This window comes from Alligator mississippiensis, chromosome 1 (genome assembly GCF_030867095.1).
Source record: "Alligator mississippiensis isolate rAllMis1 chromosome 1, rAllMis1, whole genome shotgun sequence".
Classification (NCBI taxonomy): Eukaryota; Metazoa; Chordata; order Crocodylia; family Alligatoridae; genus Alligator; species Alligator mississippiensis.
Genome location: NC_081824.1, coordinates 65923268 through 65938000, shown reverse-complemented (window position 1 = coordinate 65938000; position 14733 = coordinate 65923268). Strand labels below are relative to the sequence as shown.

Sequence of the window (14733 nt, the reverse complement as noted above, 5' to 3'; positions counted from 1 at the left end):
CCCGCCCACCCACGTGTACCCCCTAGGGCCTTTTCAAGTACAACCCCTGCTGTATACTATCAATACGTGCTTTCTGGATCTAATTCACAGAAGTCTAATAGCACAAGGTCCAAAAAGCTTTAAGCAGTACCCTGTGTCCATTGGCTACCAAGGTTCAAAGAGTATTTATCCTTTCTGAAGCAAACAGTCCGAGGTTGTTATGGTCTTTATATACAGTGAAATTGGTCCTTTTTGGTCATACTTATGGTGCACTTTTTGTCCTTGCTGTATGTCAAACTCTTGCAGTTGTGCACAGTAAAACCAACCCCCTTCCCACCCCCCCAAAAAAACAACCAAAACCAACCAAAACCCAGCAACCAGGGTGCAATCCTTAACTTAAGTGCTATAATTGCCATGGTTGAAGTATTAAAATTTTAAGTTTAATAAGGACCATCACTGTCCACTCTTCAAGATTTTTTTTATGCTAAAAAGTTATCCTTTCATTAATGCACATTCCACTTCGTACTCTAAAATGGAAGAAAAGGTATATAATTATATAGATCATTATTTTGTTCACCACTGTACACAACGAAGGTTATGTCAGAAATGTTACATTACTAAAGCATGTATAGATACACCCAGATGACTACATTTCAAAACATACAGGAAAGGGATAGTTCCTGACAATTAAAAATGGAATCATTTACAAAAAGTTATGGTAAAAGAGACTTTAAATTTGTTATTTATAATCTGAACTAAATTATAATTAGGTACCTGATCTTTCATTCTTGCTTTTCTTGGCAACGCGATTGCAATTTCTGTATCGGTTACAATATTATTTAGTTTCTGTTCTACTCCACAAGTATTTTCTTTTAATGCTGCCTCCACCTTTCCTGTAGAGGGTGCTGGGGAAGAACAGGCTGAATCGGCTGGGCGAGGTGAAATGCTTTCCACTCTGTTAGTGCTGCCATTATCCTCATCTTCCTCTTCATCATCACTGGACAAAACAACTAAAAAGCAAAATCTAAAATGTAGTGCCTGTTATATATTTGCATGACTTAAAAGGTTTTTTTTAAATGACTATTAAATTACTTATCCTTTTACATAGTAAGCATGCACAGGACCAAATATTACCCACAATATTAATTTCCTTTGTCATAGAACCATAGGGTTGGAAGCAACCTAAAGGGTGAGCAGGTCCAACCATTCTACAAATACAGGAATGCTACTCCTAAATAAAGCCTGATCAATCTGTTCCCAACCTCTTCTTGAAAACCTCCAGCAAAGTAGATGTCACAATTTCGCTAGCAATCTATTCCACAGCCTCTCTGTTCTAACTAGGAATTTTTACCAAATACCTAATCTAAATCTACTTTGTTGCAATTTAAAGACATTGCCTTGTGTCCTGTTTTGTGTCTGCAGCAAGGGAGAAAAGTTGTTTTTTCTTGAAGGCTGCCATCTCATAACCCTCAATCACCTTTTCTGTAAGCAAAACAAGTCAGATTCTTTCAGCCTTTCCTCATACAGGTTCCCGTCCAACCTCTTTACCATTTTTGTTGCCCACCTCAGAACACTAACTTCTCCACACACTTCTGAAAACTGTAGAGTCCAGAACTGCACATAATACAAAGCTTAAATCAGCATCCAATTAGAGCAGTACTATCACCTCCCAGGTCTTATACCTAGGGACCTACCCAAATCACAATTGTGCAGATTTCACTAAAATTGTGAAATCAAGTGATCTCCATGAAATCCGCAGGGGCAGGAAACTTAATAAAAATAAAATGCTGGCTCCCCAGTAAGAGCCATGCAGCTTGCTTGAGTGAAGGGTGGAGAGAGGCTTCCAGCATAACGGCCAGCAGGCAAGATGGCTACCACCCTCACCACTGACTGGCTGAGAAGACTGCCCATTGTGTGGCCCCACACCTTTCCACCAATCAGCAGCAAGGGGCAGGGCTTCATGACAGACAGCTCTCAGCCAATCGGGGGGGGGGGGGGGGTGCACAGCCATGATAACCCATTGAAAGTGGCAGCCGGTGTTGCAATCTGACTGTGAAATCAGCCAGCTGCCTCCAAGTTGGGTAGACCCCTACTTATACTTAATATTCCTGTTGATGCAGCCCAAACACTACTGATTCTCGTGGATCACAGAATCAACATAACCCCAAAGATCCTTCTCAGTAATGCTGTCACCCAGCTAGTCACCTCCCATTTGTATTTGTGCTTTTGATTATCCTTCCCTAGGTGTAATACAGTACATTTGCCCGCATTGTGTTTTTGCATGTCTATTTGAAGTTTGCCATAGACTTGCTCTTATCTTCTTCCACAGAGGAAGCCGCATTTAAGATACTTACTTTTTAGTGTCACATAGTGAGTAGTACAATAAAGGGGTTTCAGATTTCACAGATGGATATAAGTGGAAAAAACAATTTCCTTATTAAGAGAAATCATTCTGTTCAATAAGGAATTAGCAATGACCAGTATGAGTTCAATCAAATTTAATCCTCTTTTGTTAGAAAAAATAGTTTTGAAAAGATTGTGTAGGACTGGCAAACATTAAAACTGATCAAAGAAAGCAGAGCTTGGACTATTCATACCTGAATGGAAGAAAGATACAGTAAACTATGCATAAATCAGAAAAAAAACAAACCCCAACTTCTCATGCCAGCACTGCTACTGAACTAAGTCAGTCACTGAAAATTTGTGTTCTTCTACCTCTGTACACATATAGTTTAAATCAGAAAGTCCCTACCTCTACTTTTTCCCCGTATGGCTTGGTTTATAATTTCCAAAATGAACCATTTATCCCCTTTTATACCTTTCCCAAGCAAACTATCACAATTACTTTGTCAGTTGCTGAGGTAAGAGATGTATTTGAATTCTAAGCAACTTTTAACTTGACCAAAATGTCAAGGTTTCACATTGCTATTCCTTCGAGGAAACTATAACTATCCTTATGGAAAATTTCTTCAGTGAAACACTTTATAGGTCTGTGATTTTCAGGGGTTACACTGAACCCAAACATTTCTAATTATTACTTGTAAATATTTTAGAACAGGCTCAAAAAACCAGAGTACTGATTTCACTTGATTCATAACAGGAATAAATTCATCCCGACACACAAACAAAAAAAAATACCAGTATTTTCCTTCAACATTAAAACATATAGTAGGAATGTCATTCTTAAAACCTATATGAAACTCCTATCTTCTAATAGCCAAAACTATTCAGTACTAAGTCTAATTGAGTTTATATGGCACAGATAGTCTCTCATTACTGGAAGAGTAATGAGCAGGGATCCTAGTTTTCTCTGATAAACCAAAATTGAAGATTTTTTTAAAGTAACCTAAAATCCACATTTTTCCATTATTAGAATGTACCACCATTTTAATCATGGAAAAATATAGGTTTTGTGTTACTTTTTTAAAACTGAAAATTGGGGATTTTTTTTTAAATCAGACAAAACCAGGATCCCTGGTAATGAGTAACGTCTTGGATGAATAGAAAAGGGTAAATATAGTGCACATTTTTAAGAAAGGGAAGAAGGCTGATCCAGGGAATTATAGACCAGTTAGTCTGACATCAGTGGCTAGACAGATCATGAGGCAGGTCCTCAAGAAACCTATTTTGAAACACTTAGCGGAGAACAAAGTGATCAGGAACAGCCAGCATGGATTCACCAAGAATAAGTCAGTCATGCCTGACCAACTTGATTTCCTTCTATAAGGTAACAGACTCTTTAGACAGAGGGAGAGCAGTGATGTGATATTCCTTGACTTTAGCCAGGCTTTTGACACCAGTTCCCATGACATTCTCATTAACAAACTAAGGAAATACAGACTAGACAAAAGTACTGCAAGGAAGATAACAAAACTGGTTGGATTATCATGTTCAGTGGGTAGTCATCATTGGTTCAAAGTCTAGTTGTGAAGAGATATCAAAAGTAGGGTTCTGCAGGGGTCTATTCTGGGTCTAGTAGTGTCTGTTAACATCTTAATTAAATGATCGAGACAACGGGGCTGAGTGTACAATTAGCAAATCTGTGACACCAAGTTGATTGAGGTTGCATATACTCTGCAGCACAGGACTAGGATCCAGAATGACCTGGATAGAGTGGAAAAAAGGTACACAATCAACGAGATGAGATTCAGCAAGAAAAAAAGTCTGGCATTTGGGACAGAATAATTGCATACACAGATACAGACTGGGGAATGATTGGCTAGGCTGCAGTTCTGCAGAAAAGAAGTCATGGGGTTATAGTGAACCATAAGCTGAATGAGCCAACAGTATGTTTTTGATGCAAAAAAAGCCAACAGCACACTGGGTTGTATTAACAGGAGTGTCACCTGCAAATCAAGGGAAGGAATTCTTCCACTCTATTTGACACTGGTGGGGTCTCATCTTGAGTACTTTGTCCAATTTTGGCCCCACTTCAAGAAAGATGGACAGACTGGAAAGAGTCCAGCAGAGGGCAATAAAAATAATTAGAGGTCTGGGAAACATGACTTATGAGGAAAGGCTGAAAGAACAAGTGACATTTACTTTGGAGAAAGAACACTAAAGGGAAGGGAGATTTGAAAACAGTCTTCAAATACCTGAAAGGTTATTATAAAGAGGATGGGATACACTTTTCTCTGTGGCTGTATGGGAGAGGACTAGGAGTCAGAGCCTCAACCTGGAGTAGAGAAACTTAAGTTGGAAATCAGAAACAACTTTGACTATGGAAGTGGTCAAGCATTGAAACAGGCTACCTAGAGAAGCTTCATCCCTGGACATTTTCACAAGCAACTTAGAAACTTGACCTAGATTGCTTAGTCAGGGATGAGGCTGCTTGGAGCAGGGGACTGGACTAGGTGACCTCATGAGGTACCTTCTAGCTCTACTTCCCTCTGATCCTCCTAGTGTTATTGAAGTGGACCAGTATAATTGTATAATACTTTATTAAGGAAACAGAGTTCAATGCCTTCAACCAAAACTAACAAAATGGTTTTCAATTTATCAGAATATAAATTCATAAATGAATCTGAATATGAAGCCAATAAAATTATGAGTCCAAATACCTGAAATTCCTCAAACTGCAGTTAGACAAAGTATCTTTCCCTATCAAGTCTGATTTTAAAATTGTCAGTTGGAAAATATTAGTGCATCCAACAGGGTAGAAGCTTTTATAAGATGTGTTTAGGACCTCCACCTGATGCAGGAGGTACATGGTCCCACCAGGGGGAATGCCTTACTGGACCTGGTATTGGCAACGGGGGATGACATGGTAGGGGACCTACAGATCAGTGGTCACCTGGGGGACAGCGATCACCAAATAATAGAATTCATCATAAGACGTCGAGTGGGTAAGGTAACTAGTAGGGTGAAAGTGCTAGACTTTAGAAAAGCTGATTTCAATGAACTCAGGCAATTAGTCAAGGATGCACTGCAGAGTAGGAGTTTTGAAGAGATGGGAGCCCAGGAAGGGTGGCTGTGCCTTAAGGAAATGATCCTTCGGGCACAGAGGGAGACGATCCCGATGCGGGGAAAAAGAGGGAAAGGGGCCAGAAAGCTTCCCTGGCTGACCAGAGAAATCCAGAGCAACCTACGGGCTAAAAGGGGAGCATATAAAAAGTGGAAACAGGGAGAGATTACCAGAGGAGTATACCTCCTCTGCTCGTGCTTGTAGGGAGGCAGTTAGACAGGCCAAAGCTATCATGGAGCTGAGGATGGCATCCCAGGTTAAGGATAACAAGAAATTGTTTTTCAGCTATATAGGGAGTAAAAGGAAGGCCCAGGGTGGAATAGGACCCCTACTAAATGGGCAGAAGCAATTGGTGACGGACAGGGGGGACAAGGCTGAACTCCTCAATGAGTTCTTTGCCTCTGTGTTCCTAAGTGAGGGGCAAGACAAGTCTCTCACTGGGATGGTAGAGAGGCAGCAGCAGGGCGCCAGACTGCCATGCGTAGACCCTGAGATGGTGCAGAGTCACTTGGAGGAACTGGATGCCTTTAAGTCGGCAGGCCCAGATGAGCTCCATCCGAGGGTACTGAAGGCACTGGCTGACGTCATTGTGCAGCCACTGGCGGGAATATCTGAACACTTGTGGCGCACGGGCCAGGTCCCGGAGGACTGGAAAAGGGCCAATGTGGTCCCCATTTTCAAGAAGGGGAGGAAGGAGGACCCAGGCAACTATAAGTGAGTCAGTCTCACCTCCATCCTTGGCAAAGTCTTTGAAAAAATTATCAAGGCTCACATTTGCGAGAGCCCGGCAGGACAAATTATGCTGAGGGGAAACCAGCACGGGTTCGTAGCAGGTAAATCATGCTTGACTAATCTAGTCTCTTTTTATGACCAGGTTAGAAAACGCCTGGATGCAGGAGTAGGGGTTGATGTCATATACTTAGACTTCAGGAAGGCCTTTGATACGGTATCCCACACCATACTGGTGAGCAAGTTAAGAGGCTGTGACCTGGATGACTACACAGTCTGGTGGGTGGTGAATTGGCTAGAGGGTCGCACCCAGACAGTTGTAGTGGATGGGTTGGTATTGACCTGGAAGGGTGTGGGAAGTGGAGTCCCGCAGGGTTCGGTCCTAGGACTGATACTCTTCCGTGTCTTCATCAGCGACTTGGACGAGGGAGTGAAGTGTACTCTGTCCAAGTTTGCAGATCACACAAAAATGTGGGGAGAAGTAGACACGCCGGAGGGCACAGAACAACTACAAGCAGACCTGGACAGGGTGGACAAATGGGCAGAAAACAACAGAATGCAATTCAACAAGGAGAAATGCAAAGTGTTTCACCTAGGGAGGAAAAATGTCCAGCATACTTACTGCCTAGGAAATGACCTGCTTGGTGGCATGGAAGCGGAAAGGGATCTTGGAGTCCTAGTGGACTCCAAGATGAACATGAGTCGTCCGTGTGACGAAGCCATCAGAAAAGCTAATGGCACTTTATCGTGCATCCGCAGATGCAAGACGAACAGATCCAAGGAGGTGATACTTCCCCTCTATCGGGCGCTGGTCAGACCGCAGTTGGAATACTGCGTGCAATTTTGGGCGCCGCACATCAAGAGAGATGTGGATAACCTGGAGAGGGTCCAGAGAAGGGCCACTCGTATGGTCAAGGGCTTGCAGGCCAAGCCCTATGAGGAGAGACTAGGGCACCTGGACCTCTTCAGCCTCTGCAAGAGAAGGTTGAGAGGCGACCTTGTGGCTGCCTATAAGTTCATCACGGGGGCACAGAAGGGAATTGGTGAGGTTTTATTCACCAAGGCGCCCCCAGGGGTTACAAGAAATAATGGCCACAAGCTAGCAGAGAGCAGATTTAGACTAGACATTAGGAAGAACTTCTTCATAGTTAGAGTGGCCAGGGTCTGGAACGGGCTCCCAAGGGAGGTGGTGCTCTCCCCTACCCTGGGGGTCTTCAAGAGGAGGTTAGATAGGCATCTAGCTGGGGTCATCCAAACCCAGTAGTCTTTCCTGCCTATGCAGGAGGTCGGACTCGATGATCTATTGAGGTCCCTTCCGACCCTAGCATCTATGAATCTATGAAACCAATGGGCTAAAAATCTCATAAGTCAGAGTGATAAAATCATAAAATACTTTTTCCTAAATGAGTCTTAGATATTCTTAGTGGTAATCTACTAAGAAATAATTAGTTGGTGATTTAATTTGTATAAGGATAGAAGAGGGTGTTGGGGAAAAAAAAAGTGGCCTTACAGATTAAGGCAGTATCTTCTATAAATAAAGCAAAGAAAGTGAAAAGGACAGCTGTGGAACAACTGGACAAAGTGGTAGAAAAGTGGAGAAGGATGGGGGCAACACAATAATTCCAAGGCAAAAGGACTGCCTGCATCTTCTGTGGAACTATTCAAGTAGAATTAATTCAACGAGGAGGCAATGACACTAGTAGAGCAACAGGCAAAGAATATCATGGTCACAACTACATTTTGTAGGGACTAAAGCTTAACAAAGAGTAGTAGGGAAGGACACCACAGAGAAGGTGGCCATTGTAATCCAGATACAGGATGAGGATTTGGACAGAACTAACATGCAGACAGAACACAAGTTGGATTTGAGAAATGTAAGAAATGGTAAAATTAGGATATGGCCTGCATGTGGCACAAGGGGTGGGGAGACGAGGGGCAAAAACCCTCTTTTTACAGACCAGAGTAATGCAGTCATATTAGAAATAGGTTTTTGAAAGTTAAGAATCAAATCATCAAAAATGTGGACCAAGTAGTTTAAAGATATATTTAAAAAATAATTCTTTGTTTTACCATCCCAGATTTTTCTCATCCATCAAAAAACACACTGCAGTCCTACTTAGGAGAGTACCTTAAAACAGAATAATGAAGAAATTAAAAAAAAAAAGAAACAAACAAAAACAGCACAAGATTTTAAACAGCAGGCAGCAAAAGAAATCATAATAAAGAAGTTTCTTCTTCTTCGTAGGATATCTTCTAGGTTCAAAATTTATATCTAAATATGTAAAGACATACTTACTTGGGTCATTTAGCTCAGACGGCCTTGTGTTCCTCTGCCTTAAGCTTCCTGTAATTTTAGGATTTTTTGGCCCAGTTATAAGAGCAACTTTTCCATTCGGTCGCAACATAGAATGTCCTACAATATCAGGACTCAGTATGATATCAATTGGACCTTTTCCAATGGCAGAACCATAAAACTTCTTTGTGTTCAACCCTGTACCTGAAGATTTTTGTCCTATTGAGTTCTGATGTATTGGCGATCGCGATAAAGGTCCCACAGGTTCATTTAATGTCACAGTTTGTCTCGAGATTCTTTGGAAATCCTTAAGAAAATCTTTTCCGCAATGCTGGCATTTGGTCTGATTTTCATTTCTCTTCCCACACCCATGGCAAAAAGTAGAATAATCAGTCTGTTCCAAAACCTACAGGAAGGGTGGGGGAAGTCAGTAAGTACAACAGTTCTAGGCATAATAAAAGATCCAAAACTGAATTTTCCTCTTTTTTTTTTTTTTTTTTTTTTTAAGAAAATGACTGAAATGTTGTTACCAATACTAAAGAACATAGGTCAAATACACACATGAATGCATAGCTAGACTTTTAACAGAGGGAGCTAAGTGTAAAAGCAAATCTTGACCATAAAAAAAGGATAACTGTGGACACTTAGGGGCTCCTGTTACACCTATTTTTTTTTTCTTTCTTTCAATGGCAGATGAATGCCCATTGCTCAGGTATGTTCATTCACACACCAGAAGGTAAAGCCAATGTTAGTATTTCAAATAAGAAGAGCTAAAAGACCACAGCAGGGAGGCAACATAAGCCTGGAAGAGACCTCTTAGGTCATTTCATCCAAACACACTTATACCCTCAAAACATTTGGTGACAGTCTGGGGAAGGCAGTGAACCTCCCACTTCCAAAGGCAGAATAACTAAGGCGGGAGCACAGCCATGCCTCCAGAAAGTGGCAGCCTCCCATAATGAAATAAAGTAACGAACAGCAAACGTAAGAGCCTTGCAGGGCGGAAAATGGTTCCAGTCTTCCTCCTAGAAGTCAAAGAGAGGAAGGAGCACCACATCCCTCCAAAGACAGAGATGACTCATTATTTCTCCCACTGTTGCTCAGGAGACCTGTGCTCTATGTCAATCTCCACGTATTGCCTGCTACTGGCCTTTTTATTAAAATAGTCTTTAGTATATTACAAGTGTAGAACCAGGAGACCTTGAAAATCCCTTCCCTAGAGGAATTTGGTGCTTTACTGCCATTAAGTCATTGAATCCCTTGAAGCTGAATGGGACTAATTGCTTGTGTGAATTTCTGCAGGAATAGGACCTGAACTATATATTACATTGTTTACAGAAATATTGTTGGTTATACTAACACTGAATAGTTGTAAGCAATCATAACAAGAATATACTGAGAACTGTTACTAGTCAGATTTGCAGAACCTTAAAAACAAACAAAAAGAAACAAACAAACAAATGATTAACTTTTCCTTTCCTCTCCTCCCTGTGTACTGGGAACATGCAGATATACAACTCTACTCTCAATGACTAATATGATTCTGGCTTTTGTAGTCAAAAACTTTAGGCTAGTACCCAACAGAGGTATGTGCCTTTTAAAGCCTCAGTTTTTTAAATTTTACACATGTACATATATACACATATATATGCATTTTAAAAACTATCTCCGTTAGAATCAGAAACAAAAAATCCGTTGCACCTGCTCTGCGTAAGAGAACTGCTGGAAAAAAACAAAAGAGGCCAGAGCAGAGCAAAGTGAGGGGCAAAAAGAGTTACACTAAATAACCTTTTGGCATCTCCATCTATATATGCAAACTAGATGTGGAAGAGAGATGGAACAGAATCCAAATCATTTGCATCTGGGTGGCTTGGAACTCACTTAATTTGCAGTTAGTTGCTGAATTAAGGATAAGCCACTCAGCTGTTTGCTGTGGCTTTTACTTCAAAGGGACCTGCTTCTCTAATCAACTGGAGCTCATTAAAAGCTCCACACAGCCAATCAGAGAAGCCATGCTCTTTGAAGTAAAAGCCACAGCAAAGAGAAGGAACACCCCAGTCAAGCAAAGTTATTTGTTTCGGCACTACAGCCACCAACCTTTAAGTCTCTAAACCTTCATCTTTACGGAGCAAGATGCAATATAAACCTACAAAGTATTCAGTTCCAGTGTGTAAAGATAACTTAAATATTGAAGTTAAAAATCCATATTGATTGATAGATATAAAAGGGGCTTAGTCAGTCTGTCTGTCCATAACACTCTTTAAATGCAAATAGCTTGAAAACTGTAAGAGACAGAACATTTGCATTTTCAGAGAAACGTCTTTGCTAAACCTTAGCATTTGCTTAGTGACCATGTTAGGATGATCACAACTTCCAGAATTGGGAAAAAAGTCAGGGGCCAAGGGTGTTGTTTCTACTGAGCTCTTCCTGGGAGGGTGCTGGGAGCCTGGCGTGGCGGGAATGGCAGAGGGAGGAGCCAGCTGAGGAAAAGTAGGAGCCAGGCAGAGGAGCAAGGCACTGGGTGAGCAGCAGCAGCCCCATCTCAAGCCACAAGCACGGAAGGAGGTGCCCAGGAGCGGTATGAAGGAAGCCACAGCGTATAGGCAAGTGGTGGCCAGGCAACAGCATGGGCAGGTCTGCCTCCAGCCTGCTGGATGAGCGAAAGTGCAGGAAGCGATTGGTATCTTCAAATGTTCAGCCTATTTATTTAAGTTTCATAAATATTTAATTTATTTCATAAATATGAAAAGTAAAATCTATCTGTTTGTTTTCGTTATTTGAAATTCATCTGTCATTCTTGACGGGCAATTCACTAGTTTGATATAAAAATTAACTACTTCATAGTATATCGTGTTAATTTGATAAGAATGAAATCTGAGCTACTCAAAGTCTTTACCTTGGAAACATTTTCTCTTAAATCAGCCCTTAACAGTAATTTTGAAATCAGTAACAATTTTCAAACAATTTCTCCAAGACAAGTGTCAAACATGCAATGCACTTCCACTAAACCAACAGCTTGTAAGGGCCCTGATGCATACTACATTTAGGATGTGATTAAGGTGTTAATCATCATAAATAGTAACCTGGCCACACATTAAAGCCCATTTATGGCATGGCAATATAGGAAATGCACCACTAAGTTAGTTATTCCATATATAATTAGGGATCTACCTTAAGTGCTCCAGAAGTGTGCTTCACTGCCACTCCTTTGATCGTGCTCTTTTCACTGCATACCCCCTGACCACTGGCTGCTTGTAGGACCCTGGCAGCCTCGCCACTTGCTCCTGATCAGCTGGGAGGCAAAAACTATAGTTTTAAATATGCTGCAGTTTCTGCCTCCTGGCTGATCTGCAGAAAGCAGCAAGGCTGCTGGGGTCCCCCAGTCAATCACTGGTGAGAGGGTGCACAGTGAAAAGTTCAAAGTTAAAACAGCCACTGCTCAGCTCACTTCTGGCACAATTTAGGTAGATTCCTACACATAATGAGGAACTTCTTTGTGGCTCATTTGTATCAAGCCCTTAAATAAACACGAGACATCAGGACTGACCCGTGTCACATCCAGCTGAGCATAGGGATCCAGCATGAGGCAGTCCCAGGGTCCAGGACACAACCCTCCCCTACCTGATCAACAAGATCAGGCTGTGGGCAGCAGCAGTCCTGGACCCAGCACCTCCACCTAATCTCCAGAAGCACAGTAGGGGGGGAAGGTGGGGTGGTGTCAAACCCAACATCAGGGAATGTCTTCTTGATCTCCAGCACATTGCACCCTGAACTTTTACAGAGTGGGTATGCAACTGGAAGCCCCAGCCACACACCTGTTTTTTTAAGTCTCCTGGGTGCCTGTGGAAGCGGTATTTGGGAACTCACCAGCCCCTGATGGCAAGTGGTGCTTCACAGTGTGGGACATGGGCAACTGGGAAATTAGGAGCTCCCACCTCCCCAGGTCCTGCGCCATGGGTTCCAGCACATGGGGAGCTTTAAAGGGAATACTGACACAGCTTTCCTGAGCTTCCTCACTTTAAATCCTGTGCTCAACAGCACTAGCCAGGTTACAGGGAGGTGCAAGGGATCAGAAGCTACCAGTGGGGTTTAAAGTCCCCAGTGGAGGAGGCCGTTCTACACCAGAAGCTTCCGACTTCCTGTGCTCCAAAGGCTAGTCACAGGGTTTTGACAATCAGCTGACTATCATCCCAGCCCAGATAGCTCTGATCTCTGAACTAGAAGGGCTGTCCCAGCCAGTTCCCATAATCAGCCAATTGTTAGCTCATCGTATTGGGCAGCCTGGGCACTGGGGACAGCCCACCCACACTGGGCAGTCTAGAGCTGGAATGACCATAAGCTGAAACAATCAATCACACTGGAGGGAGTTTGAGCCCCCATTGTGGTCCCAGAGGCTGATGCTAACAATCAGCTGATTATCAGACTCAGCTGGATCTGCAAGCACTCTTCTTTCAACTTGCCAGTGCAGGGGGAGCCTGGGATTGTGATCTCCAGACTCTCCATGCACAGGCAAGTAGCAATGGCACAATAGGAACTGATAACAATCTGCCTCCTGGCATGTACATGTGGCACAGCAGGAGGCATGATTTTTGGGACTGGGAATCAGGTTCCATTGTACCATTAAATGAACATGTGCCAGGGGCCTAAGTTTCAAAAGGAGGACTTAGTTGCTTCACAAAGTACACATTTAGGTAACACTAACACTGAAAAGTGTTCAATGGAAACAATTTATCACAAATAAACAAAAAAACCTATAAACTATTGATTAGACTGTGAACACCAAAATAAACAGGAGTTAGGCTCCTAATACTTTCAAGTATCTGTACCTAACTCCAAGTCTTGTCAACACTTACATATATACCTCTTCATTATAAATGGTGTGAGTAGTCCTTAATTAGCTATTTTCATTCTTAAATTTTAAAGTACATGCATAAATATTTTGCTGAACTACAACAATTTGTAGCCGACATCACTGCAGAGCCACTGGCAGGAATATTTGAACGCTCGTGGCGCACGGGCCAAGTCCCGGAGGACTGGAAAAGGGCCAATGTGGTCCCCATTTTCAAGAAGGGGAGGGAGGAGGACCCGGGTAACTATAGGCCAGTCAGTCTCACCTCCATCCTTGGCAAATTCTTTGAAAAAATTATCAAGGCTCACATTTGCGAGAGCCCGGCAGGACAAATTATGCTGAGGGGAAACCAGCACGGGTTCGTGGCAGGCAGATCGTGCCTGACCAATCTAGTCTCTTTTTATGACCAGGTTACGAAACGCCTGGACACAGGAGGAGGGGTGGATGTCGTATACTTAGACTTCAGGAAGGCCTTGGATAGGGTATCCCATCCCATACTGGTGAACAAGTTAAGACACTGTGACTTGGATGACTTCACAGTCCGGTGGGTGGCAAACTGGCTGGAGGGTCGCACCCAGAGAGTCATGGTGGATGGGTCGGTTTCGACCTGGAAGGGTGTGGGCAGTGGGGTCCCGCAGGGCTCGGTCCTTGGACCGATACTCTTTAATGTCTTCATCAGTGACTTGGACAAGGGAGTCAAATGTACTCTGTCCAAGTTTGCAGATGACACAAAGCTATGGGGAGAAGTGGACACATCGGAGGGCAGGGAACAGCTGCAAGCAGATCTGGACAGGTTGGACAAGTGGGCAGAAAACAACAGAATGTAGTTCAACAAGGAGAAATGCAAAGTGCTGCACCTAGGGAGGAAAAATGTCCAGCACACCTACAGCCTAGGAAATGACCTGCTGGGTGGCACGGAAGTGGAAAGGGATCTTGGAGTCCTAGTGGACTCCAAGATGAACATGAGTCGTCCGTGTGACGAAGCCATCAGAAAAGCCAATGGCACTTTATCGTGCATCAGCAGATGCATGACGAATAGATTTCATAGACATTAGGGCTGGAAGGGACCTCGGAAGATCGAGTCCAGCTCCCTGCCCAAAGGGCAGGAAGTCAGCTGGGGTCATAGGATCCCAGCAAGATAAGCATCCAGTTTCATCTTGAAGGTGTTCAATGAAGGCACTTGAACCACCTCTGGTGGCAGGCTGTTCCAGACCTTGGGGGCTCGGACAGTAAAGAAATTCTTCCTTATGTCCAGCCTGAAACGATCTTGAAGTAGTTTGTGACCATTCGACCTTGTCATCCCTTGGGGTGCTCTGGTGAACAAACGTTCCCCCAGATACTGGTGGTCACCCCTGATAAACTTGTAGGTGGCCATCAGATCACCCCTGAGCCTGCGCTTTTTCAGGCTAAAGAGCCCCA

General features: G+C 43.0%; 1 protein-coding gene across 11 annotated transcripts in view; it reads right to left on the bottom strand.

Moving 5' to 3' along the window:
- Nucleotides 1–14733, bottom strand: part of SENP6 (SUMO specific peptidase 6) — a 134354-nt gene that overhangs the window by 44830 nt on the left and 74791 nt on the right. For 9 of the 11 annotated variants that reach the window (XR_002093305.2, XM_059731276.1, XM_059731293.1 and 6 more), the window contains 2 exons: nt 8469–8871; nt 754–989 (listed from right to left, as the gene is read on the bottom strand). Coding sequence is in view for 10 of the 11 variants with exons in the window: in XM_059731276.1 (XP_059587259.1) it covers nt 754–989; nt 8469–8871 (639 nt within the window). In the remaining variant the exon portion in view is untranslated. The remainder of the gene's footprint in view (nt 1–753; nt 990–8468; nt 8872–14733) is intronic. The other 2 variants (XM_019496832.2, XM_019496834.2) reach the window with 2 other exon arrangements.